General features: G+C 33.2%; 1 protein-coding gene and 1 long non-coding RNA gene across 4 annotated transcripts in view; both read left to right on the top strand.

Annotated features, from left to right (window-relative positions):
* The first annotated feature begins 2 nt into the window (after positions 1–2).
* LOC127726629 (intersectin-1-like) overlaps positions 3–26,172 on the top strand; it is a 93,860-nt gene continuing 67,690 nt past the window's right edge. For 2 of the 3 annotated variants that reach the window (XM_052234050.1, XM_052234049.1), the window contains exons 1-15: positions 3–168; positions 1,147–1,197; positions 2,858–2,947; positions 3,968–4,031; positions 5,361–5,545; positions 9,527–9,628; positions 16,069–16,162; positions 18,498–18,598; positions 19,203–19,266; positions 19,845–20,056; positions 20,512–20,625; positions 22,984–23,134; positions 24,015–24,126; positions 24,829–24,978; positions 25,862–26,002. In XM_052234050.1, coding sequence (XP_052090010.1) covers positions 1,182–1,197; positions 2,858–2,947; positions 3,968–4,031; positions 5,361–5,545; positions 9,527–9,628; positions 16,069–16,162; positions 18,498–18,598; positions 19,203–19,266; positions 19,845–20,056; positions 20,512–20,625; positions 22,984–23,134; positions 24,015–24,126; positions 24,829–24,978; positions 25,862–26,002 — 1,596 coding nt within the window. In that variant the 5' untranslated portion in view covers positions 3–168; positions 1,147–1,181. The remainder of the gene's footprint in view (positions 169–1,146; positions 1,198–2,857; positions 2,948–3,967; positions 4,032–5,360; positions 5,546–9,526; positions 9,629–16,068; positions 16,163–18,497; positions 18,599–19,202; positions 19,267–19,844; positions 20,057–20,511; positions 20,626–22,983; positions 23,135–24,014; positions 24,127–24,828; positions 24,979–25,861; positions 26,003–26,172) is intronic. The other variant, XM_052234051.1, reaches the window with a different exon arrangement.
* On the top strand, positions 9,915–15,714 carry LOC127726634 (uncharacterized). Its single transcript, XR_007993622.1, has 2 exons — positions 9,915–14,232; positions 14,755–15,714. It is a non-coding gene; the product is annotated as an uncharacterized LOC127726634 (long non-coding RNA).

A 26,172-nucleotide genomic window follows, 5' to 3' on the forward strand; every position in this document is an offset into this window, starting at 1 on the left:
CACAATGCAATTCGTTTCCGGTTTTGTTGGGGTGTACACTGCAGAACATAAAATTAGGATTTTAAATGTTTTCCCTATACTTTCGTGATTGCAACCACTAAATTTACGGAAGACATGTGTGACGGTTTTGTAGAGATGAAACTTTGAAATGATTCTTTACAATTTAATGTAAGCACTTGCGTCAAAATAACAAATTATTCTATGGGCCGTTTTTGACTGTTTGATATCAAGCTCTAAGTCCGTCCCTCATAACATATCAGCAGTTAAGACACAACAGCTGTTACGAAATTTTTATAACATATACATTATTTTACTTACAACACCTTCATGAAAGATTAACCTTAGATTGAAGGTTCATGATATCACCACCTCAGTACAAGTGGGTATAAAAGGCTGTATACACCTCAAATAAATCTCTGAACACGGACAAACCTTAAAAAGTTTTAAGACCTAGCTATGTTTTAAAAAAGATATGCACTCTGTGTTTGTATAGACAACTGTCAAATTCATGAAATTGATGCATTTTCCAGTACACAGCCTTCACGCTTAACTTTTGAGTCCACAAGCCAGAAGCTCAATTTCTTGAAAATTTTAGTTGGATTCTGTTGGCTTGAAGAGAATAATTTTACAAGCCCGAAAAACAATTTTACAAGCCAATGCCGTAGGACTTGTGGTTAAGCGTGAAGACTGAGTACATTTCCTACAATGTATGTCACAAATTATGATTATAGTCAGTGTGCCAAACTTTTTGAGTTTCTGTCTCACATTCCGTCGGACAATAAATTAGTTTCATGATGTCTCTGACTCTTAAGTATGACAGCTAAGGGATTTACAAATGATTTAAAAGATGGGTTTAGCTGAAACTTGTGGTCAAAAGAAATGTTCACAATCTGGTTCTGATCTATGGAATATGCAAAAAATCAAAATATAATACCATTTTAGTGAAGATGTGCTCTTATTATAGAAAATCATTGTGTTCATTGAAAATGAAAAAAATAAAAGTAATGAATTAGCTTTTTGTTAATTAATTGTGCATAAAAATACCATGTAACACTTTAATATGTTTTTATTTTTATGATAAAAATTAATTAATAAACTGATCATACTGATATCCAACATCAAAACCGTTTCTATTTTCCATTTCAGGTGAAATAGACACAATTTATAAATAAGACCAAAATATGGCTGGAACAGGTGGTACGTAGATCTTATAAAATTGCAGTTAAAATAAATTTATACATGCTATTCAACATGTTCAACCCAGCAAGACAATAAATGCTAAATTGTATATTTGATTAAATGTTTACATTTACTACCTTAGCCTTAGGATAAGACTTCAATCTATCTATAATTTTAGATATGTGCTTTTGGATTTTGTTGTTTTATCCTGACCACCATCAGTCAGGAGTTAAACTTGTTCTAAAGAGAGGCTAAAGATACCCTATATGAATTATCAAATTAATTAGACGGAAATAAACTGACACAACCATGGCAAAAAAAACCAAAAACAATGAAAAGACAAAACAACAGAACACAAAACACGACTTAGAAAAATAAAGGCTGAGCAAAACGAAACTGAAAGTAGATTATTTATTTTTTTTCCTGGTACAGGTAACTCTTTTTTTGGGTCGAGTTATCTACCTTTACAGAAAACATATTTAAAGGTTTTACAATTTTTACTGGTTTATAAGTGAAAAAGTCACGTTTTCTTCTAATCTTTGTTTTCTCTTGACTACAGTGCTCTTATATTTTTAATTTTCTTGTTTTTAGCAGAAGTCTTTATAATTCATAGAAGTACAATTTAATGGAGAATGAAAATCTCAATTGCCTGTTTATTCAATAACTGCCTATTTACAAGCCTCCAGCTTTGACCAGGGAACAGTTGTGAAAGGCGTTGCATAGTTACTTAACATTTGTGCATTGTCCTGATAGTACATGTCTTGAGATAAAAGAGTGAACTTTGATTAAAAAATAAGATAATTATAACCTAAGGTGATGGGGGAATATGAAACAAACCAGGGAAAAATATTTGAGTCAAGAAATGACTTTCCCAAAGCTTTAGAATTTTATGGGTTGTAAAATTAAGTTACGTTTATAAGTAAATTTTTTGAAAAGCGTAAAGGGAGATTATTCAAAACATTCAGAAAAAATTGAACTCAGACAAATTTACTTACATGTATACATGAACATGTAGTTATACAAATAAATATCACATAGATTTTCAAGTATATGAACATATATTACAAATGACTGAGCATAAATGGTCCACTCAATTTTAACCTCATAGTACCATAATAATGTGAAATTACTGAATCCAAAAGAAAATATTTTACAAATGTATCTTATGTTTTATTCTGTAATGAAGAAAATAGATGTCATGTCCATTCTTGCTGTACTTGCTGTACATATACTGTGGATTTATTTATTTTTTGTGGGATACCAATTTTCATGTATTTCGTGGGCATTACCATGATAATTAATCCATGAATATAAATGTTCAACAAAGTAGGAATTTTCTATAGGCTTGTATGTAGCTATAGACTTTGGCAAAACAATGAAATCAAATATCCACGAAAATACCATTTTTCCTCAATCCACGAATATTGGTATCTAGGAATATACATATATTCACAGTATAGTGAACAATCATGTCCATAATGGCAATCTAGTCCTGGTAATGATCTGTAGAAGGCAGATTGTTTGATTTAAGCTTGTTCAATGTCTAGTGGCAAATATTTCAAATGAACCTCTTATCTGTACTAGCTGAACTAAATTAGCATAAAATCTTTATTTGTTTAATACATGTATCACATTTTCTTTGATTATTTTGCATTCATATGATTTTTTTCTATTTTAGCTGGAGATGCATGGAGGATTTCAGGTGAAGAGAGAATGAAGCATGATTCTCAGTTCTTTCAGCTCAAACCAGTTAATGGATTCATCACAGGTACTATAAACATGATAGAAATATTCCATAAAGGGGGGATTTGTGTTTTCCAGTTACATCTAGTTTACATACTAAAAACATTTAACAAAGCAGTTTATTAAAAACAATATTTCCGTAAATAACTACGTATATTTGAAAGTTTTTCTATCAAATCTTTTAAATATTTCATAAGACACGTCTTTTTCTCGGCACGGTGGCGGTGATGTGTATTCTTTGATAAAATCAATCAACCGCGACTAATCTAAAAATAACTGATTGTTGTGACCAATCAAAAAATAATTCATCGATGTAAATATAGCTGATGAAGTAACTGCGAAACTTTATTAAAAAAAATGTTCTGTCCATTCTCGGTGAAATTATTTTAGTTTTATTTTATAATACCAGAGACTATACCAAATTTTAAATTTCTACTTTTTAAAGATCACAGTAAAATAACGATGTCAAACACCCGGCCGTTTTTAAGGTGAAATTTATACAGGAAAAGGTTAAACTTTTTATTTAGCACAGAAAGATATGCATTGGAGATAAATCTGACTATTTATTTATCAGCTGACTGGTAACTTCTATTATGTAACCCAAGTCTCGATGTATAACCGTCTAATCAAGAAGGTTGTAAAATCCCGGCATGCGCGACATGATGCATTCAATTATTAGTCGGATGAGTTTAAAACACCTGTGGAGTGTTGTCGCTTGTTACTTCACTTTCAAAATATCGATAATAAATATTTTACACAGTTATAATTTTCACACATAGCGGGATGCTTTGCGGCAATGATGAAAGCATGGCGGTCGAAATTTATGCGTAGCGGTACCGCAATGCTTGAATAGCCTAGGGAAAACACTGGGTAAATATACAGTACAGCCTTCAACAATGAGTGAAACCCATACTGTATAATCAGCTATAAAAGGCTGACTTTATAAAGTGAACTATTTAAAAGATGAATGCCAAATTAGGGTTTTGATCCAGATTTCATGGATTATGAACACATATATATGTTATATTTTTAACAATTTTTACAGGAGAACAAGCCAAAGGATTTTTTATGCAGTCTGGTCTACCAACACCTATGTTAGGTCAGATATGGTAAGTTTCATATTTCTGTTATAATGATATACAATAAAAAAAAATCATTACAAGAAAAAAGTCATCAAAGATGCCAGGCTTATTATTTTGTACACCAGACGATTCGATTCACAATGACAAAAATCCTTACAAGAAAAACGTCATCAAAGATGCCAGGCTTATTATTTTGTACACCAGACGATTCGATTCACAATGACAAAAATCCTTACAAGAAAAACATCATCAAAGATGCCAGGCTTATTATTTTGTACACCAGACGATTCGATTCACAATGACAAAAATCCTTACAAGAAAAAAGTCATCAAAGATGCCAGGCTTATTATTTTGTACACCAGACACATGTTTTGTCTACAAAAGACTCATCAGTGACCTTTGAATCAAAAAAATTGAAAAGGCCAAATAAAGTATGAAGTTGAAGAGCATTTCATCATTTCTTGATGATAGAATGATACATGAAAAGAAGAGCAGGAATTACCAACAGACCACACCCAACAAGTGGCTTCTACAAAAGTAAACTTGTACAAACAAAAACGAACTTCACTACAGATGATCCAGATAGCACTGTAAAATTAGTTTTCTGTGCTTAATCTTTTAAATTTCATTTAAAGATTGTAACTGACAGAAAAATTATGGATTTAGTTTGGTCTGAAACCTTTGTGTTTTTTGACAAGTTTTCAAGCAACTCATATGAATATAAACGTGAAGTAACATCTCAATGTAATATAGATTTAAATACAACATGAAATAAAATGTATACTGTATCAGACATATGGTAGATACTACATCTAATTCTGTATTGCATTTCTTTAGAACTATAAAAATGCTAAATTCTTAAAATCTCACCCATGCTTCCTCAACAAGATTTTGACTGAACTTTAAGTGTTCTACTTTTGGGACAAATTATATCAAAATTATAGAAAATTCCAAATCACTACTTGAGCTCAAAATTGAAGACCCAAATTTGTTCAGAGTGTAATTCCTTTGTCCTTCTTGCTATTTGCAAGTACCACACTGTCTATACTATACTTGTAGATCATAAAATCAAAGACAATAACTTTGGTCTCGGAACACTGCACATCGAATGTACTGTAGCAAGATAACTGTGGATTTATTATTATTCGTGGAATACTTATTTTCCCGCATTTTGATGGTATACTTGAACCACGAATTTAAATGTTCATCTAAGTACAAATTTTCTGTAGCAAGTATAGGGTTATATAAAGAGTTTGGTAGAACCACAAAATTAAATATCCAAGAAACTACAATTGTTTCTCTACCACGAAAATAATTGAATCCACAGTATGGTAAATGCATTAATTTGAATTTCAGGACCCTTGCTGACATGAACAATGATGGAAAAATGGACAAGAAAGAGTTTTCTATAGCCATGCATCTTATCAAGAAAAAATTACAAGGATTTGAGCTCCCAAAATCATTGCCTCAGAGTCTGAAGGCTGATCCCTCGCCAATGTCAGCTGGGATGGCTGCTCCTATGGGGATGAGTATGGTTACAGGTATGAGTACATTTCCACTCAGTCTTTAATGCTTACCTATTACCAAAAGGTTGGAGATTATAGCCTTGACTGTTGGTTTTCCTGTTTGAATTGTTTTACACTAGTCATTTGGGTCCCTTTATAGCTTGCTGTTTGGTGTGAGCCAAGGCTCCGTGTTAAAGGCTTCATATTAGAGTTTGAAGTGAAGGTTTGAAAGACTTACAAAATAGAAACTCATGACATCTTTTTGAGAAAAGTTTGGAAAATAACACATACAGCTCTGTATTTTATACAAACTTTCCACCTTCAATTTCAGAGACAGTTTTTAATAGGGACGATAATTTTATGTTCAATTTTTATACGACCGCAAATCGTATATTGGTATGACGTTGGCTTTGTCGTCATTGTCGTCCGAAGACACATTGGTTTTCGCACTCTAACTTTAGTTTAAGTGAATGGATCTCTATGAAATTTTACCATAAGGTTCAATACCACAAAAGGAAGGTTGGGATTGATTTTGGGGGTTATGGTACCAACAGTTAAGGAATGAGGAGCCAAAAAGGGGCCAAAAATAAGAATTTTTGTAACTTCCATACATAAGTTGTGTGTTAGTTTATGGATCTCTCTGACATTGTACCACAAGGTTCCATATCACAAAGGGAATGCTGGGATTGATTTTGGGGGTAATTGCCTCAAAATTTTAGGAATAAGGGGCCAAAAAAGGGGCAAAAAACAAGCATTTTTCTAGTTTCATAACAATAACTTGTGTGTAAGTGTATGGATCTTTCTGAAATTGTACTACAAGGTTCCATATCACAAAAGGAAAGCTGGAATTGAGTTTGGGGGTAATTGCCCAAAACGTTTAGGAATAAGGGGCCAAAAATAAGCATTTTCTAGTTTCCAGACAATAACATGTGTTCACGTGTATAGATCTCTCTGAAATTATACTGGAAGGTACCATACCACAAAGGGAAGGCTGGGATGGATTTTGGGGGTGATTGCCTCAAAATTTTAGGAATAAGGGGCCAAAAAAGGGGCAAAGAACAAGCATTTTTCTAGTTTCAGGACAATAACTTGTGTGTAAGTGAATGAATCTTTATGAAATTGTACTACAAGGTTCCATATCACAAAGAGAAAGCTGGGTTTGAGTTTGGGGGAAATTGCCCTAAACGTTTAGGAATTTGGGGCAAAAAAGGGGCAAAAAACAAGCATTTTTCTAGTTTCCAGACAATAACTTGTGTTCAAGTGTATGGATCTCTCTGAAATTGTACTGCAAGGTACCATACCACAAAGGGAAGGCTGGGATTGAGTTTGGGGGTGATGAATCATAAGGGGATTCAAAAAATTTGGGGGGAGGGATTTTTTTTCTCCTTTTTTTCCTTTTTTTTTCTTTAAAATTTTCCAATTTAAATTGGTTATTTCTGATTTATATATAAAAGCAAATAATAATGATATGGTTTGAATAGGTAAATTAAAAATTTATATGTTCTTAGACCACATTCATTCTGTGTCAGAAACCTATGCTGTGTCAAATATTTAATCACAATCCAAATTCAGTGTGTATCAAGCTTGAATGTTGTGTCCATACTTGCCCCAACTGTTCAGGGTTCGACCTCTGCGGTCGTATCAAGCTGTGCCCAGCGGAACATTTTATTAATGGCTTATTTCAACAAAGATAATAAATACATGTAAATCTGAATGAATCTGAATAGTAAGCATTCTATTACTGCTAATTTTTAAGAAGAGCTGAGATTGGACAAGAGTTTCAAAAATACAACTTTGAATTATTTGTATTATTATTATTAAGTCTCCCAAACGAAGTTTGGGAAGACTTATTGTTTTTGCTCAGTTCTTATTATTATTATTCTTCTTCTTCTTCTTCTTCTTCTTCTTCCGCCGCTTTTAAATTTGAACTTGTCCGTACCCGTTCTCCAAAACCGCTTGTCGGATTAACTTAGGGTTTCACAATATGTTAGACTAACATGTGTAGTGGTGCAATCAGGGTTTTGTTTTTGCAATAGGGTTTATAAAGGGGTACTTTGAGGGGCAAAAAGAAAGGAGGGTTTTACTATAGAACCCTATGGGATTTTATTTTTTAAAATTTTCAAATGATTATTAATTGAAAACCGTTTGTGAGAGACACAATCTTTTTAATTAAGAATGTTCTAAATGATAAAGCACATTAAATGAAATACAGGGTTAGTCCCCAGGGGTCACCCCCACCCCCTGCCATCTAAGAAAGTTCTAATATCTTGTAAATGGTCGAGATCCCCACCCCTAAACCATATATATTCTGGTTTGTCATGATAAAGCACATCAAATAAAATACAGGGTTAGTCCCCAGGGGTCACCCCCACCCCCTCCCATTTAAGAAAGTTCTAATATCTTGTAAGTGGTCGAGATCCCCATCCCTAAACCATGTATATTCTGGTTTGTCATGCTAAGATGGTTTGAATGATATACAGGGTTAGTCCCCAGGGGTCACCCCCACCCCCTCCCATTTAAGAAAGTTCTAATATCTTGTAAGTGGTCGAGATCCCCACCCCTAAACCATATATATTCTGGTTTGTCATGCTAAGATGGTTTGAATGAGGTACAGGGTTAGTCCCCAGGGGTCATCCCGACCCCCTGCCATTTGAGAAAGTTCTAATATCTTGTAAATGGTTGAGATCCCCACCCCTAAACCATGTATATTCTGGTTTGTCATGCTAAGATGGTTTGAATGATAAACAGGGTTAATCCCCAGGGGTCACCCCCACCCCCTCCCATTTAAGAAAGTTCTAATATCTTGTAAGTGGTCGAGATCCCCACCCCTAAACCATATATATTCTGGTTTTTCATGATAAAGCACATCAAATAAAATACAGGGTTAGTCCCCAGGGGTCACCCCACCCCCTTCCATTTAAGAAAGTTCTAATATCTTGTAAGTGGTCGAGATCCCCACCCCTAAACCATATATGTTCTGGTTTGTCATGCTAAGATGGTTTGAATGATATACAGGGTTAGTCCCCAGGGGTCATCCCTACCCCCTGCCATTTGAGAAAGTTCTAATATCTTGTAAATGGTCGAGATCCCCACCCCTAAACCATATATATTCTGGTTTGTCATGCTAAGATGGTTTGCATGATATACAGGGTTAGTCCCCAGGGGTCATCCCGACCCCCTGCCATTTGAGAAAGTTCTAATATCTTGTAAATGGTTGAGATCCCCACCCCTAAACCATGTATATTCTGGTTTGTCATGATAAAGCACATCAAATGAAATACAGGGTTAGTCCCTAGAGGTCACCCCACCCCCTGCCATTTAAGAAAGTTCTAATATCTTGTAAGTGGTCGAGATCCCCACCCCTAAACCATATATATTCTGATTTGTCATGCGAAGATGGTTTGAATGATATACAGGGTTAGTCCCCAGGGGTCACCCCACCCCCTGCAATTTAAGAAAGTTCTAATATCTTGTAAATGGTCAAGATCCCCACCCCTAAACCATATATATTCTGGTTTGTCATACCAAGATGGTTTGAATGATATACAGGGTTAGTCCCAAGGGGTCATCCCTACCCCATGCCTTTTGAGAAAGTTCTTATATCTTGTAAATGGTCGAGATCCCCACCCCTAAACCATATATATTCCTGTTCGTCATGTCTCAAACATTTGAATGACGTATAGGGTCAGTCCTCAGGGGTTCCCCCCAATCCCCAATGTTCTAGTATCTTGTAAATAGTCGAGATCCCCACCCCTAAACCATATATATTCTGGTTTGTCATGCCAAGATGATTTGAATGATATACAGGGTTAGTCCCCAGGCATCACTAATGCATATAACTTTACTGGACCAAACCAATTTTCACTGGGCTTTGTCCAATGTCAGGCGACCCTGGGAATTACGAATTATGGGAGCTTCGTTTGGGAGACTTCGTAACAGCATCCTGTTACAATCATTTCTTGTTATTATTGGGAAGAGTGACATTTTATAAATTGTTCTGATATACTTGTTTGTTAGGAATGCCTATGATGAGTGGTTTAGCACCAACCAACATGGTAGCAAGTTCCATGGCAATGCCGATTATGTCCAATGGTGTAAATCCACAGATGGGGCACATGGGTAGGTTATACTGGAAAAGTTCTGTTAAACAATATTCGATAAGCATTTATAGAAGTAACGTTGGTTTGTTTACTAGTAATAATTTCACAAGAGTTTGCAAAAAAAAAAAGTTGTTATACATCAATAAAATTTCCTTTACAGTAACTATTCAGACCTTTGAATTCAAGACCTTATGGACCAATGACTGTCCCCATTCCTTAAATAGAAATTAACATTCATGAATATTCATGCATAGTTGTCTCTACAGAATATATAAAAACCTCTCTAATGGCATGTAATTTACTGGTCATTTTTATACGACCGCAAAAATTAAAAATTTTTTGGTCGTATATTGGTATGACGTTGGCGTCGTCGTCGTCGTCCGGCGTCGTCGTCCGAAGACACATTGGTTTTCGCACTCTAACTTTAGTTTAAGTGAATGGATCTCCATGAAATTTCACCATAAGGTTCAATACCACGAAAGGAAGGTTGGGATTGATTTTGGGGGTTATGGTACCAACAGTTAAGGAATTAGGGGCCAAAAAGGGGCCAAAAATAAGCATTTTTGTAACTTTCAGACAATAACTTGTGTGTAAGTGTATGGATCTCTCTGACATTGTACCACAAGGTTCCATATCACAAAGGGAAGGCTGTAATTGATTTTGGGGGTAATTGCCTCAAAATTTTAGGAATTAGGGGCCAAAAAAGGGGCAAAAAACAAGCATTTTTCTAGTTTCATGACAATAACTTGTGTGTAAGTGTTTGGATATTTCTGAAATTGTACTACAAGGTACCATATCACAAAGGGAAAGCTGGAATTGAGTTTGGGGGTAATTGCCCGAAACGTTTAGGAATTGGGGGCCAAAAAGGGGCCAAAAATAAGCATTTTTCTAGTTTCCAGACAATAACTTGTGTTCAAGTGTATGGATCTCTCTGAAATTGTACTGCAAGGTACCATACCACAAAGGGAAGGCTGGGATTGAGTTTGGGGGTGATGAATCATAAGGGGGTTCAAAAAATTTGGGGGGGGGGATTTTTTTTTTTTTTTTTTTTTCTTTTTTTCCTTTTTTTTTTCTTTTAAAATTTTCCATTTTAAGTTGGTTATTTCTGATTTATATTTAAAAGCAAATAATAATGATATGGTAGGAGATACACACCAAACAGGATGTGTAAATTATTATATAATAAGTATTGTGCAATAGCAAGAAATTTTCAATTGCACAGTATTGCACAATAGCAAGAAATCTTCAATTGCACAGTATTGCGCAATAGCAAGAAATCTTCAATTGCACAGTATTGCGCAATAGCAAGAAATATCCAATAGCACAATATTGCGCAATAGCAAGAAATTGTCAATTGTACAGTATTGCGCAATAGCAAGAAATATTCAATTGCACAGTATTGTGCAAAAGAAGATACTTCGTATAAATTGCTTATTTCTTGATCAATTTCAATGGGGTTTTATTCTTGAATTCTTGGGGTTCTTTAATATGCTGAATCTAACCGTGTATTAAGTTTTTGGATTTTGGGCCCCGTTTTTAAATTGGTCCACATTGAGGTCCAAAGGGTCCAAAATTTAACTTTGTTTGATTTCATCAAAAATTGAATTATTGGGGTTCTTTGATATGCAGAATTTAACCGTGTATTTAGATTTTTAATTTTGGGTCCCGTTTTTATACGACCGCAAAAATTGAAAATTTTTTGGTCGTATATTGGTATGACGTTGGCGTCGTCGTCGTCGTCGTCGTCGTCGTTGTCGTCGTCGTCGTCGTCGTCGTCCGGCGTCGTCTGGCGTCGTCCGAAGACACATTGGTTTTCGCACTCTAACTTTAGTTTAAGTGAATGGATCTCCATGAAATTTTACCATAAGGTTCAATACCATGAAAGGAAGGTTGGGATTGATTTTGGGGGTTATGGTACCAACAGTTAAGGAATTAGGGGCCAAAAAGGGGCCAACAATAAGCATTTTTGTAACTTCCAGACAATAACTTGTGTGTAAGTGTATGGATCTCTCTGACATTGTACCACAAGGTTCCATATCACAAAGGGAAGGCTGTAATTGATTTTGGGGGTAATTGCCTCAAAATGTTAGGAATTAGGGGCCAAAAAAGGGGCAAAAAACAAGCATTTTTCTAGTTTCATGACAATAACTTGTGTGTAAGTGTTTGGATATTTCTGAAATTGTACTACAAGGTTCCATATCACAAAGGGAAAGCTGGAATTGAGTTTGGGGGTAATTGCCCGAAACATTTAGGAATTGGGGGCCAAAAAGGGGCCAAAAATAAGCATTTTTCTAGTTTCCAGACAATAACTTGTGTTCAAGTGTATGGATCTCTCTGAAATTGTACTGCAAGGTACCATACCACAAAGGGAAGGCTGAGATTGAGTTTGGGGGTGATGAATCATAAGGGGGTTCAAAAAATTTTGGGGGGGGGATTTTTTTTTTTCTTTTTTTCCTTTTTTTTTTCTTTTAAAATTTTCCATTTTAAGTTGGTTATTTCTGATTTATATTTAAAAGCAAATAATAATGATATGGTAGGAGATACACACCAAACAGGATGTGTAAATTATTATATAATAAGTATTGTGCAATAGCAAGAAATTTTCAATTGCACAGTATTGCACAATAGCAAGAAATCTTCAATTGCACAGTATTGCGCAATAGCAAGAAATCTTCAATTGCACAGTATTGCGCAATAGCAAGAAATCTTCAATTGCACAGTATTGCGCAATAGCAAGAAATATCCAATAGCACAATATTGCGCAATAGCAAGAAATTGTCAATTGTACAGTATTGCGCAATAGCAAGAAATAATCAATTGCACAGTATTGTGCAAAAGAAGATACTTCGTATAAATTGCTTATTTCTTGATCAATTTCAATGGGGATTTATTCTTGAATTCTTGGGGTTCTTTAATATGCTGAATCTAACCGTGTATTAAGTTTTTGGATTTTGGGCCCCGTTTTTAAATTGGTCCACATTGAGGTCCAAAGGGTCCAAAATTTAACTTTGTTTGATTTCATCAAAAATTGAATTATTGGGGTTCTTTGATATGCCGAATCTAACCGTGTATTTAGATTCTTAATTTTTGGTTCTGTTTTCAAATTGGTCTACATAAAGGTCCAAAGGGTCCAAAATTAAACTTAGTTTGATTTCAACAAAAATTGAATATATGGGGTTCTTTGATATGCTGAATCTAACCATGTATTTAGATTTTTGATTATGGGCCCAGTTTTCAAGTTGGTCCAAATCGGGGTCCAAAATTAAACTTTGTTTGATTTCAACAAAAATTGAATATATGGGGTTCTTTGATATGCTGAATCTAACCATGTATTTAGATTTTTGTTTTTGGGCCCAGTTTTCAAGTTGGTCCAAATCGGGGTCCAAAATTAAACTTTGTTTGATTTCAACAAAAATTGAATATATGGGGTTCTTTGATATGCTGAATCTAACCATGTATTTAGATTTTTGATTGTTGGGCCCCGTTATCAACTTTGTCCACATTGAGATCAAAAGGGTCCAAAATTAAACTTTGTTTGATTTCATCAAAAATTGAATATATGGGGTTCTTTGATATGCTGAATCTAACCATGTATTTAGATTTTTGATTATGGGCCCAGTTTTCAAGTTGGTCCAAATCGGGGTCCAAAATTAAACTTTGTTTGATTTCAACAAAAATTGAATATATGGGGTTCTTTGATATGCTGAATCTAACCATGTATTTAGATTTTTGATTATGGGCCCAGTTTTCAAGTTGGTCCAAATCGGGGTCCAAAATTAAACTTTGTTTGATTTCAACAAAAATTGAATATATGGGGTTCTGTAATATGCTGAATCTAACGGTGTATTAAGTTTTTGGATTTTGGGCCCCGTTTTAAAATTGGTCCACATTGAAGTCCAAAGGGTCCAAAATTTAACTTTGTTTGATTTCATCAAAAATTGAATTATTGGGGTTCTTTGATATGCCGAATCTAACCGTGTATTTAGATTCTTAATTTTTGGTTCCGTTTTCAAATTGGTCTACATAAAGGTCCAAAGGGTCCAAAATTAAACTTAGTTTGATTTTAACAAAAATTGAATTTTTAGGGTTCTTTGATATGCTGAATCTAAACATGTATTTAGATTTTTGATTATGGGCCCAGTTTTCAAGCTGGTCCAAATCAGGGTCCAAAATTAAACTTTGTTTGATTTCAACAAAAATTGAATATATGGGGTTCTTTGATATGCTGAATCTAACCATGTATTTAGATTTTTGATTTTTGGGCCCCGTTATCAACTTTGTCCACATTGAGGTCGAAAGGGTCCAAAATTAAACTTTGTTTGATTTCATCAAAAATTGAATTCTTGGGGTTCTTTGATATGCTGAATCTAACCATGTATTTAGATTTTGGATATTGGACCATAATAGGTGAATGTCCAATTTAAAATTTTTAAGTTCTTAGACCACATTCATTCTGTGTCAGAAACCTATGCTGTGTCAAATATTTAATCACAATCCAAATTCAGAGCTGTATCAAGCTTGAATGTTGTGTCCATACTTGCCCAAACTGTTCAGGGTTCGACCTCTGCGGTCGTATCAAGCTGCGCCCTGCGGAGCATTTTATTTAAATTGGTCTACATTAAGGTCCAAAGGGTCCAAAATTAAACTTAGTTTGATTTTATCAAAAATTGAATTCTTGGGGTTCTTTGATATGCTGAATCTAAACATGTGTTTAGATTTTTGATTATGGGCCCAGTTTTCAAGTTGGTCCAAGTTGGGTCCAAAATTAAACTTTGTTTGATTTCAACAAAAATTGAATATATGGGGTTCTTTGATATGCTGAATCTAAACATGTATTTAGATTTTAGATTTTTGGCCCAGTTTTCAAGTTGGTCCAAATTGGGGTCCAAAATTAAACTTTGTTTGATTTCAACAAAAATTGAATATATGGGGTTCTTTGATATGCTGAATCTTACCATGTATTTAGATTTTTTATTTGTGGGCCCGCTATCAAATTGGTTCATATTGAGGTCAAAAGGGTCCAAAATTAAACTTTGTTTGATTTCATCAAAAATTGAATTATTGGGGTTCTTTGATATGCCAAATCTAACCGTGTATTTAGATTTTTAATTCTTGGTCCTGTTTTTTAAATTGGTCTACATTAAGGTCCAAAGGGTCCAAAATTAAACTTAGTTTGATTTTAACAAAAATTGAATTTTTGGGGTTCTTTGATATGCTGAATCTAAACATGTGTTTAGATTTTTGATTATGGGACCAGTTTTCAAGTTGGTCCAAGTTGGGGTCCAAAATTAAACTTTGTTTGATTTCAACAAAAATTGAATATATGGGGTTCTTTGATATGCTGAATCTAAACATGTATTTAGATTTTAGATTTTTGGCCCAGTTTTCAAGTTGATCCAAATTGGGGTCCAAAATTAAACTTTGTTTGATTTCAACAAAAATTGAATATATGGGGTTCTTTGATATGCTGAATCTTACCATGTATTTAGATTTTTTATTTGTGGGCCCGCTATCAAATTGGTTCATATTGAGGTCAAAAGGGTCCAAAATTAAACTTTGTTTGATTTCATCAAAAATTTAATTATTGGGGTTCTTTGATATGCCAAATCTAACCGTGTTTTTAGATTTTTAATTTTGGGTCCCGTTTTTTAAATTTGTCTACATTAAGGTCCAAAGGGTCCAAAATTAAACTTAGTTTGATTTTAACAAAAATTGAATTCTTTGGGTACTTTGATATGCTGAATCTAAACATGTGTTTAGATTTTTGATTATGGGACCAGTTTTCAAGTTTGTCCAAGTTGGGGTCCAAAATTAAACTTTGTTTGATTTCAACAAAAATTGAATATATGGGGTTCTTTGATATGCTGAATCTAACCATGTATTTTGATTTTGGACATTGGACCATAATAGGTAAATTAAAAAAATTGAAGTTCTTAGACCACATTCTTTCTGTGTCAGAAACCTATGCTGTGTCAAATATTTAATCACAATCCAAATTCAGAGCTGTATCAAGCTTGAATGTTGTGTCCATACTTGCCCCAACTGTTCAGGGTTCGACCTCTGCGGTCGTATCAAGCTGCGCCCAGCGAAGCATTTTATTATAAATTTCCTGTTACAAAACTTTGAATTTTCGTAAAACTAAGGATTTTCTTATCCAAAGAATAGATTACCTTAGCCCTATTTGGCACAACTTTTTGGAATTTTGGGTCCTCAGTGCTCTTCAACTTTGTACTTGTTTGGCTTTATAACTGTTTTGATCTGAGCGTCACTGATGAGTCTAATGTAGACGAAACGTGCGTCTGGCGTATTAAATTATAATCCTGGTACCTTTGATAACTATTTACTGAAGTTTGATGAAGTGTTTCTCCATGCATTTGCCTCCTTGTAATGATCATCTGAGTATTTCAAGATAGTGAGGATAATATGACAAGTTAACTTATATATATATATATATTTTAGGTGGTCAAACCATGGGTATGCAGGTTGGATTTGATGGAAAACCAAGGACAGGTTCATTTGGTCAACCTCAAGTGGCCCAAGTATCTCAACCAGGGTAAGCTATTTATTTTTTCATCAGTGCAAATGATTATCTTTTCTTTTTAAATTTACCCATCTAATTGAAGATATAGATGCTTGAATGTCCAAAGATTTTAATTTTAGAAAATGTTAAATGTTAAAAATTAAAGGATCATTCAATTGCCAGTGATAGCAATAACCGTACCAATTTTTCTGCACTAGATGGGCATTTGGACCATAAATGTCTCTTCAGTGATGCTGGATGCTAAAATATTTGAAAATCCAAAGCTTATTAAAAGGATGAAGAGCTATAATTCAAAAAGGTCAGAAATTAAATCATGAAATCTGAACAGTATTTTTCTCTTATTTGTATAATTGTAAAAGTTTCTTTGTTGGAATAAATTATAAGTACTTCCATTCCTAGCATACATGAGTGTCAGAGCTCACACTACTTCAGAATAATAGGGAGAAGTGACTTCTCTTTTTGAATCTGATAGGGAGAAGTGGTGAAATTTGAAGATTAAAAGAAAAGTGTTCATTCGCTTGCGGCGCTACAATGTTTTATAAAGGGCCATATGTATCTTATTTTCTTTTTATATTGTTCAATTCATATAGATCTGAGTATACAATAAAGTAATAGTTCAAATTCAAAGTTGTTTAAGTTTATAACATCTAATTGCACAATTATATTAGTCCTGTCAGAAAATACCTACTAAATATCTAGCACTAAAAAGATTTTTATATCAAAAAAGAAAAGAAAGTATAATATATGAATTACAATTCAATTAAAAAACTATTCTGTTTATCATGTTTATTAAATTCAGTGTTTCTCATTAAAAAGATATATAAATTTAACAAAGTTAAGCTGGGACATAATATATTCTTATTAGTGTAATAGTCCCAGAGTGAAGCAAAATAAATTGAAACAATGCATATACACGGAAATATATACATTAATCAAGCAGATCTAACCAAAAGTCTGTTAATGCGTGTGGAATGCGTAATCTTCTGTCCGTTGTGCCATTCGTGCATCCGTAGTTATTATCGGAAGAATACAGATTTCTGTCATAGCTGGTCCGTTTCCGATGAATCCCACCTCCGATCTGTAGTTCGTACAAATATTTCAATGGCGGACGAAGAATATTTACAAAAATAAGCGATGTTTGACAACCTATTTGGAAAGGAATATGACGTTTTTAATGCAAAAAATGGATTATACATTTACTGAAGGCAACTTTCATCACGTTGTAATGAAGTAACAAACTTATTTTGCTGAAAATTAGAATGATTTGATGTACGCTCTCGAGTAACATCGAAAGTGATAAAAAAATTGTCTCTATGAAATAACACACAACAAACTGTAAGTTCAATGCTTTAACTTCTTTTCTGAAGAAAATAAATCTTTTATGTCTTTTAATTTCTTTACTTATAAATAAGAAATTGACGTTTCATCGACTTGGTAAAAATTGAAAATTTCCAATGACGAAAGAGACTAAAGGCGAGTATGGTGAACAACAGGGCGACTAGATTTCGCTTTTGATGGTCGGGCAAAGCGAAGTGACGGACGCGAAAGCGGCTTTATCGCCACAGTTGCCTGCTAGCATGAGCCCTGAGTGTATGTTGATTTTCAGAGATTTATTTGAAACTTCATTGTTCTGTGAACATAATTACCTGTAATAGATTTTCACTCATTAATTGCAGTAAAAATTTCCTACTCACGGCAACAGGTATATTTTCAAAATAGTGCTTTAAAAAATAAATAATACCCATTCAGGTCAACTCTATGTGCTGAATAGATCCCAGGATGTTTAAAAGCCACTTACATGTATATATAAATTCAGACACATTTATTGATCAATAGATATACTTAAATATCCAGTGGCAAATATCACATGAATATCTATAATGATAACATGCTATTGAACCTGCTTTGTACTAGACTGACATGCCTTGATAGATTATAACATGCTTGCTATTAAATAAGGTTACAGTACCCTGGAAAACTAAATCCCTTTTCAGACACTATTATGACCTCGAACTAACCTGTCCATGCTGTTACACTTAAATGCTGTGTGCTTGGCAGAAGTGAGAAGATTAAAAAATTCACTGTACAATATTTTACGTTTTTGTTTTGACCATAGACCAATCTAGAGTAGTTATTTATTAAATAAGTACACTGGTTGAGGGAGGTCAATTGGTATAGTGATATCATTGAATGATTTGTTTTTAATATGGCGTAATAACATAAGTGTTGGGACATGGAAAATGCACAAATTTTAAAGTAGTTATGGCGACCATGAGACCATGGAGGCATTTATTTTCAGGCAAAGTTTACATTCTTGCTGTTATCAGATATTTTATTTATATTCCAGTGGTCCACCAGCTGTAGGGTTTGCAATTCCACATAATTCCAAGCTGAGACATACACAGACATTTAATACCAATGATAGACATAAACGAGGATATTTAACAGGTTTGTAAGTTATAAAGTACTGAAGCTACATTTTGTACCAAAGAATCAAACAAAAGAAGATGTGATGTAAAAAAAGACTCAAAATTTAGGATTAATTTGTGTAACACATTTCAAGTAGGCAGTTTCTCAGGCTATATTGTGAACTTGCTAGGTATGCTGGCTCATGATAAAGCTGAGACACTTCCAGTTGTCTGTTTCTTTTTTTATGGTGGCACATGCTATATATTTTCCTTTAAAATGTCCCAACCCCAAAAGGTAGTGAAAATGTCACTCTCCTATGAAATAATTCCAAAATCCTATCATAGAATTCAGTAAACTAAATATACATGTAGTAGTGATGTAGTTTATGTTTTATGTATTAGAGAGGGTTAATATTCTATTTTATTTATTTTCAAACACCATCTGGTATGGAGTATAGTTATTTAATTCTTTATTTTTAAGGTAATATATCTAAAAAATTACTGTATAATTAATACTTTATATATACATGTATATTCTCAGAAACTGGCCCTTTAATTGGATTCAATAAATATTCTTATTCTTATTCTTATTCTTATTCTTAATTGACTATATGTACATCTGAACTGATTATTTGGTCTTTCAGGTGTAGAAGCCAGAGCATTGTTAGTACAGACAGGATTACCACAGCCAATATTGGCTCAAATATGGTAAGTTAACTCCTAATATTTTTATAAGATTTTATTTTGTATATCTACCGGTACAGTAGTGTATTACTTTTGATGAAGTAGTAGAAGTTGATTTCCTTATCACCATGGTTTTTTTTTATGTTGAATCATGAAACATGGTTGATCTTCTCAATAACATTAGTGTCATATCAAATTTGTGGTCATATTTGAATTAACGAAGGAAAACATGTAAATAACAAACCATGTATATAAAAAAAAAAGATGAAATGAAAGCAAACACTAATCACAGATATAAATATGCACATAATTATACCCACCGTGTTAAAATTTTAGTATGAAATCAAAAGTGTAGTGCATAGTAATGGCAGTCCTGAATCCCTTAACCTATTTGTTATTATGTAAAGGGCTGTCCAATCCCACTTTTTCCTGTATTTGCTTTTTTTGTTGCTTTTTATTATATCATTAGGTATGTATAACTGCAGTTATACATAACATTTTTTATAGATGGTCAAGGGTAAGATTTTGTGCTCTTATACGTGAATAAAAAAAAAGTTTAAACTTTCACCATTTTGTAGTGAATATCAAATTATTCTTTTCAGGAATTTGGCTGATTATGATAAAGATGGAAAGCTAAGTTGTGAAGAGTTTTGTATAGCTTTGCATTTGGCTGATTTAGTCAAAGCCGGTGTATCTTTACCACCAAAACTTCCACCAGAACTTTACCCGGCCCAAGTCAGAGCAGGAAGTATGACTGGTACTGCACCAAGAACAGGAAGCTTTACTGGTACCCCACCACCTCATCAACCAGCAGGTATGGTTCAAAAAACAAAAATAGTCCAGTCTTGTAATTTTTGTAAAGGTTATATATATGCTAGTAGTTTTGCTACTGCATAAAATTCATTTAAAAAATAATTGCAAATTGTGAATTTTTCTTTATTTCAAAGCAAATGTGGTTTTTGCCACAATTTGTAAATTAAATTTATATGAATATATAATATTAATCTTTATTTCAAAAAGGTGAGCTTAATAAGTAAAAACACTATTCTCCCTTGAGGGCCTCACACTCCACTCACAATGTATCACACAAAAGTTTACGACATTTTCAATCCATCAACTGATTTTCATGATGATGGTTTAAGCATAATTATTCATCATCATTACAAATATATCATCATACAAAAATACGCTAAAATAATAATATTTGGAAACAAGCTGTACAAAGGTTATGTTAATATGTTTCCTTGATGATGACAAACTATATTTTAGCTCCACAAAAGTCTGACGCTTTTGGAGATTTGCTAGGAGGCATGGGAATACCCCCACCAGTAGTACCACAGCCCAATGTTCCTGTAGATAATGTGGTGGAGGACCTACAACCAGGTGAGGAGATGGAATATATCATTGCCGCCATCTATTTAAATTTTTATTATAAGAAATGTAGTTAAATATCTGTTAATATATTAAAAAAGTTAATTATCTGTTAATATATTAAAAAAGAATGTCCTTCTCTTTATGATTTTGATGTAGAATCCTCAATGTAAGGACGGTATATTTAACATCTTATCAAGCTGTGAATTTGATTTATCCATTTAACGTCAAAAGAAGGAACAATAAAACTTTTTGAATCTTAATTGAGATTCAGAGAAAAACTTTTAATGGTCAGAAGAGACATGACCTTTGAAACTATGTGATCAATAGGAATTTTTCAAACAGAACATTTGGTCAGCTAAAATACTTTTTTTTCATATATATGAAATTAAGGAAACTTGGTTAGATTGCCAATGAGACAAAATGCCACCAGAGACCAAAGGACGAGGTTGCACTATTCAGGGTAGAATATGGAGCAAAGCCCATACTGTGCAGTAAGCCTTAAAAGGCCTCTGCATGACAAAACAAGAAACAATTCAAAAGAAAAAAAACAACGGCCTGATTAATATTAAAACAACAAACAAGTAGCAGATATTTTGTGTAGTTGTCATGTGATCTAAAATGCTATCAATAGGTGATGACTGGCAGATTATTAATATTAAAGTATAATCATGCATAATCCTCTTATATTTCTCTGATTTTTGTTTCATTCCTGTTATTCTAATTTCAGATGAATTTGATGGTATTGTTTTGTCCTTCCCTAAAATGCACTCACTTGTTTGTATATTAAATGAAAAGATAATCAAAAAATAAAATTTAAGGCCCTGTGAAGTTAAATATTTGGTTCTCAGCCAAGGATTGAATAAATGAAACAAAGCCAAATCAAGCTTGTAGACTAGAATTGTGAAATGTTTTGAACTTGTTATTGAATTTCTTCGACACAATTAAACTTTAGATGGTGTCAGCTGATTGCAATCTAGTGGTGACATCATGTATGTGTTTTTTTGCTGGAATGAGAAATATACAAATATTTAGATTTAAAAAGAAAAAAAGATTTTAGCTTTAATGATTTGAATGATGATTTAAGACTTAATGATAAAAAGTGTGTCCTAATTTTGAAAGAATACACATCTTAAGAGAATACAGTATACAGAAAAACTCCTTTTTCTGATAATAGAATACTTAATTTTAGACGGCCTGTTGACAATTTGTTTTTTAATACATTCCAAATGAGGAATAAAAACATTTGAATATACATGTTTATGTGTTCATGAATATTGTTGTACAAGCACTGTGTTATTGTCCCAGAAATTGACCCCAACTGAAGATAAAAGAAATATTTTATGCACTAATTATCCTTATAGTTTCACTAGTCACTGTTGTAATAACATTAATGGTGACAATTTTACTGCACTAGATGTACATTTTGACAATCAATGTCTCATCAGTGATGCTTGAGGTCGAAACATTTGAAAAAACAAGAGATAAAGTTTGTTCACTCAGCTGTCATTATAAATGATTGGACTTGTGGGAATATTTGTCAAGGCATGGAAGAAAATATTTTTTTTAAGTTCTGTTATATTAGATGACCAGATATTGGGAAGTTTTGATTTTCATAGACTTTGTTGTTGACAAAATTACAAATATAAGTTTTAATTATACATTCATATGTGAAACCTCAAATATTATTTCACTGTGAATAAAAATGTCAGCAAGGTCAATTCTAAAATATAGAAACTATGACACATAAACATTTAGAATTCCTTTCTATGATTATATGAAATTTTTATCCTCGACGTAGCGGAGGGGGCATTAAATTTTACCCTTGTCCGTCTTTCCGTCCGTCCGTACGTACGTCCCAAAATTGGTTTCCGTTCTCTAACTTTAGTTTGCCTCAACCAAATGTTATGAAACTTATTATACAATGCTTATTAACACAAAACACAGGTCAAGTTTGAATTTGGGTGGCGTCACTTTTATTGTTCTAGAGTTATGCCCCTTTACAAATGGAAAAATTGCTTAATTTTTTGTTTCCGTTCTCTAACTTTATTTATAAAATATATGTTCTGGTACCTTCTAATTTATTTATACTTTTACCTTTAACATCAAAATCAATTTGGTAATACAGAATCATTTTGTTTGTTAAGAGATTAAAAATATCAGTGTTATGGGAACATTTACATTGTTTAATCCAGTGCTACTGTCAAAATATATTTGCTACGAATTGGACCAATACAAGAAACTTTCTAAGCAAGTTAGTAGTAAAGCTGCAAAATTTTCAGTCTTTAAGATTGGTTTGAAACGATATCGTAGAAATACTTGGTTGTGTATTTTATAGAGTTTAACTTAAGTTGATGTTTTTGTTTATAGTAACATTTGAAGATAAAAGGAAAATAAACTTTGACAAGGGTCAGGCAGAGTTGGAACGTAGACGGCAGATGTTACAAGATCAAATGAGAGCAGAAAATAATGCTAGATTAGAGAAGGAAAGACAAGAACAGGAAAAAAGAGAACGAATCAGGTTTGTCTCATAAGCAATGCTAGAAATAAAAAGAATACAAAAGGGGGTGATTATTTATGAGGTTATGACTGCATCATGTTTCTAATTAGAATTAGTGTTGTAAGTCAGTGTTTTAGCTAGGATGTTGGGTAATTTTCAGTATTTGTTGTTGGTTGCTGTCTGTTATATTTGTTAACCTTTATCTTTAAAGCCTCGTAAAAGATATCTGTTCTTTATGAGATTATAAAAGAGAGGTTGGGGATACCAAAGGGATACTCAAAAACTCACAAGTCAATAACAATAACATCACAATAGCAAAAAAGGGGGAAAAAAAGACTATGAGCCTGCAAAACACAACATAGAAAAAACTAAGGTCTGACCAAAACAAACCCCACCAAAATCTTAGGTGATCTTAGGTGCTCTGATAGGGTAAGCAGATTCTTCTCCACATATGACACCCATATAATGAATTGTTAGATTGCTGTCATACTAATGTATTACCATCCTCTTAACCATATTAAGCTAGGAGATTTTAGTCTTCAAATTTTTTAGAAAAGTATGCTTTTATCAGTAACATTTTTGTGGTTTGTATATTTCTGGGAGACCATTTACTGAACTTTTCAGGGATCTTGGTGGATGAGTAGTCTTAAGTAGTTCAACTACTGTACCACTAGCCTGTCAACACTGAGGTTGTGAGTTCCAATCGCGCAGTTGGCAGGTGTGTTCAATTCTAATCTTAATTGCCTAGGATTTCCAGTTTTCTTGCTGAAGGTCGGTGGTTCTCCGGCATCTCTGACTTCCTCCACAATACAAATGGCCCCAATGAAATAGCCAATAGTCCAGAAAGTGCCTTTAAACTCCAAAAATCAATCAATACCAAAACTTTTCTAATATTTTTTAGACAAGAGCAAGAAAGAAAGAGATTGATGGAACTAGAAAGACAGTTGGAAAAACAAAGGTCAATAGAAAGAGAGAAAGAACTACAGAGACAGAAAATGTTAGAACAAAAAGAGGTACAAATGTTTGAATTATTTTCCTAAAAGTATTGAATGTAATAATCATCAAAATCAAAATTTACCAAAATTTCTTTAGTAAATTTTAGAAAAACAAATGTAGCTACAAATTTAGATAACTCTTAAAACTCAAAATTATCTTACACCCACTCTATGAATGGGGACAATATTCTTAACAGCTTGTCCATCCTTTATTCATCTGTTTGTCCATAAAAATATTTTTTTGTCTCACTTTCCTCAGAAACTTTAACAGAATAATTTCTAATTTGGTCAGCAGCTTCACAGTGATAAGTTGTAATGCGTGAGCACTTAGAGCTGTTTTCCTAATGCTTGTAGTTTAAAGGTTTGTTTTACTTGCTTACTTTGTTTGTATAAATTCTTGCTCAAGCATTGTAATTAAGATTGACATCTGCAATCAATACATAGGTGGGTCTTCAGCTTGTATATAATGCACAGTATAATGTATACAAGCTGAAGCCCCGCCTATCTGTTGATTGCAGATGTCAATCTTAATTACAATGCTTGAGCAAACATTATACAAGCAAAGCAAGCAAGTCAAACAAACCTATAAACTACAAGCATTAGGAAAAGAGCTCTAAAGGATTTGTCAGTTACCTACTTCCTGTTTGTCAATACTTTGTTATACTACTGGGTTATACTTGACACTACAACGCATGCATTCTTGTTTGTTTTCCTAATTAGGCTGCCAGAAGAGAATCTGACAGACAAAGACAAATGGAATGGGAAAGACAGAGAAAAGAACAACTGTTAGCTGAGAAAGCAAGAGAATATGAACAACTTGGTGTTGCAAAGACAAAATCTAGCAATCTGAAATGTGAATTAGAGTCATTGGTGAGTTAGTGCTATGATTATTTTAGGTTTGTGATATTAAGAGTGAACTCTTTGTTAGAGGGAAAACACATCAGTGAACTGTCTCAGAATACTTGCTTACTAATAGTTATTTTCTAAATTCTCTTCGTTCAAATTATTTATGTACTAGACTATATAATTTCTGTATACCTCGACCCAATCTGTTTCTTATCTCATTCATAATAGAAATAACTAAAACACTAGTTTTAGAACTTGTCAGGTACGATGACCATTCCTTTTTATATATCAAACATTGCAATACATGTATATCAAACGATAACATAGATTTATAATTGTGTAAATAAAGTCCACACCACAGAATTAGTCCTCTGTTTAAATAAACTAAAAAATGTTGCACTCAACAATCTACAAAAGACAAACAAAAAATGTTACAAAAAGTATTAAATACTGTTTTCGAATATATATGTGCTTAAGTATGTCTAACAAAACTACTTGTGTACATGCGAATGGTCAACGCCCTTATCGATAATTTCAAATCAAGTCCACCGTATTTAAATATACTCAGGTTCATAAAACCGGTTACAATTCTATTGGTATATTAATAGAATTATCATACGATAAAATTCATCCGCTACGTACATAAATATATTTACGATATTTAAAGTGATTAACATTAAAAACTGAATAAAATTTAGTGCAATCATTATTCTGAATATTTTAATTTGTTGCTCTCTTCTTCACAGTTGAAATTGAAATATGACACTTTGGTGCAGATTTATATAAAAAATATTGCTTATTTTTTTAATGATTTACCCCCACCATATTATGACAGCATGGATTCACTATTTAAGGACATTGTCTGATGCTTATAGATGTGTATATTTTATTTACCATTTTTTTTAAGCGTGAGAAAAAGAAAGAGATAGGACAAAAAATTGGCCAAGTGAGAAATGGTGTGACTGATTTTACCTCCAGTATAGAGAGCATGAGAATAACAAGAGACAATAAAAATGCTGAAATAGAAAGATTACAAAATGAAATTATGGTAATTTATTGCTAATATGTTTCTTTAACTATAGATCTAAATATTTATAGTATACAATTGATAAGCTAGCATAATAGACTATTTTTATACTCTGGAATATATATTTTTTAACAGGTTACCTAACTCTTTGGTAGGACATCCTGGTACTCGGTCAAGTAAGAGCAATGTAA

This window comes from Mytilus californianus, unplaced genomic scaffold, assembly GCF_021869535.1.
Source record: "Mytilus californianus isolate M0D057914Y unplaced genomic scaffold, xbMytCali1.0.p SCAF_18, whole genome shotgun sequence".
NCBI classification, from domain to species: domain Eukaryota; kingdom Metazoa; phylum Mollusca; class Bivalvia; order Mytilida; family Mytilidae; genus Mytilus; species Mytilus californianus.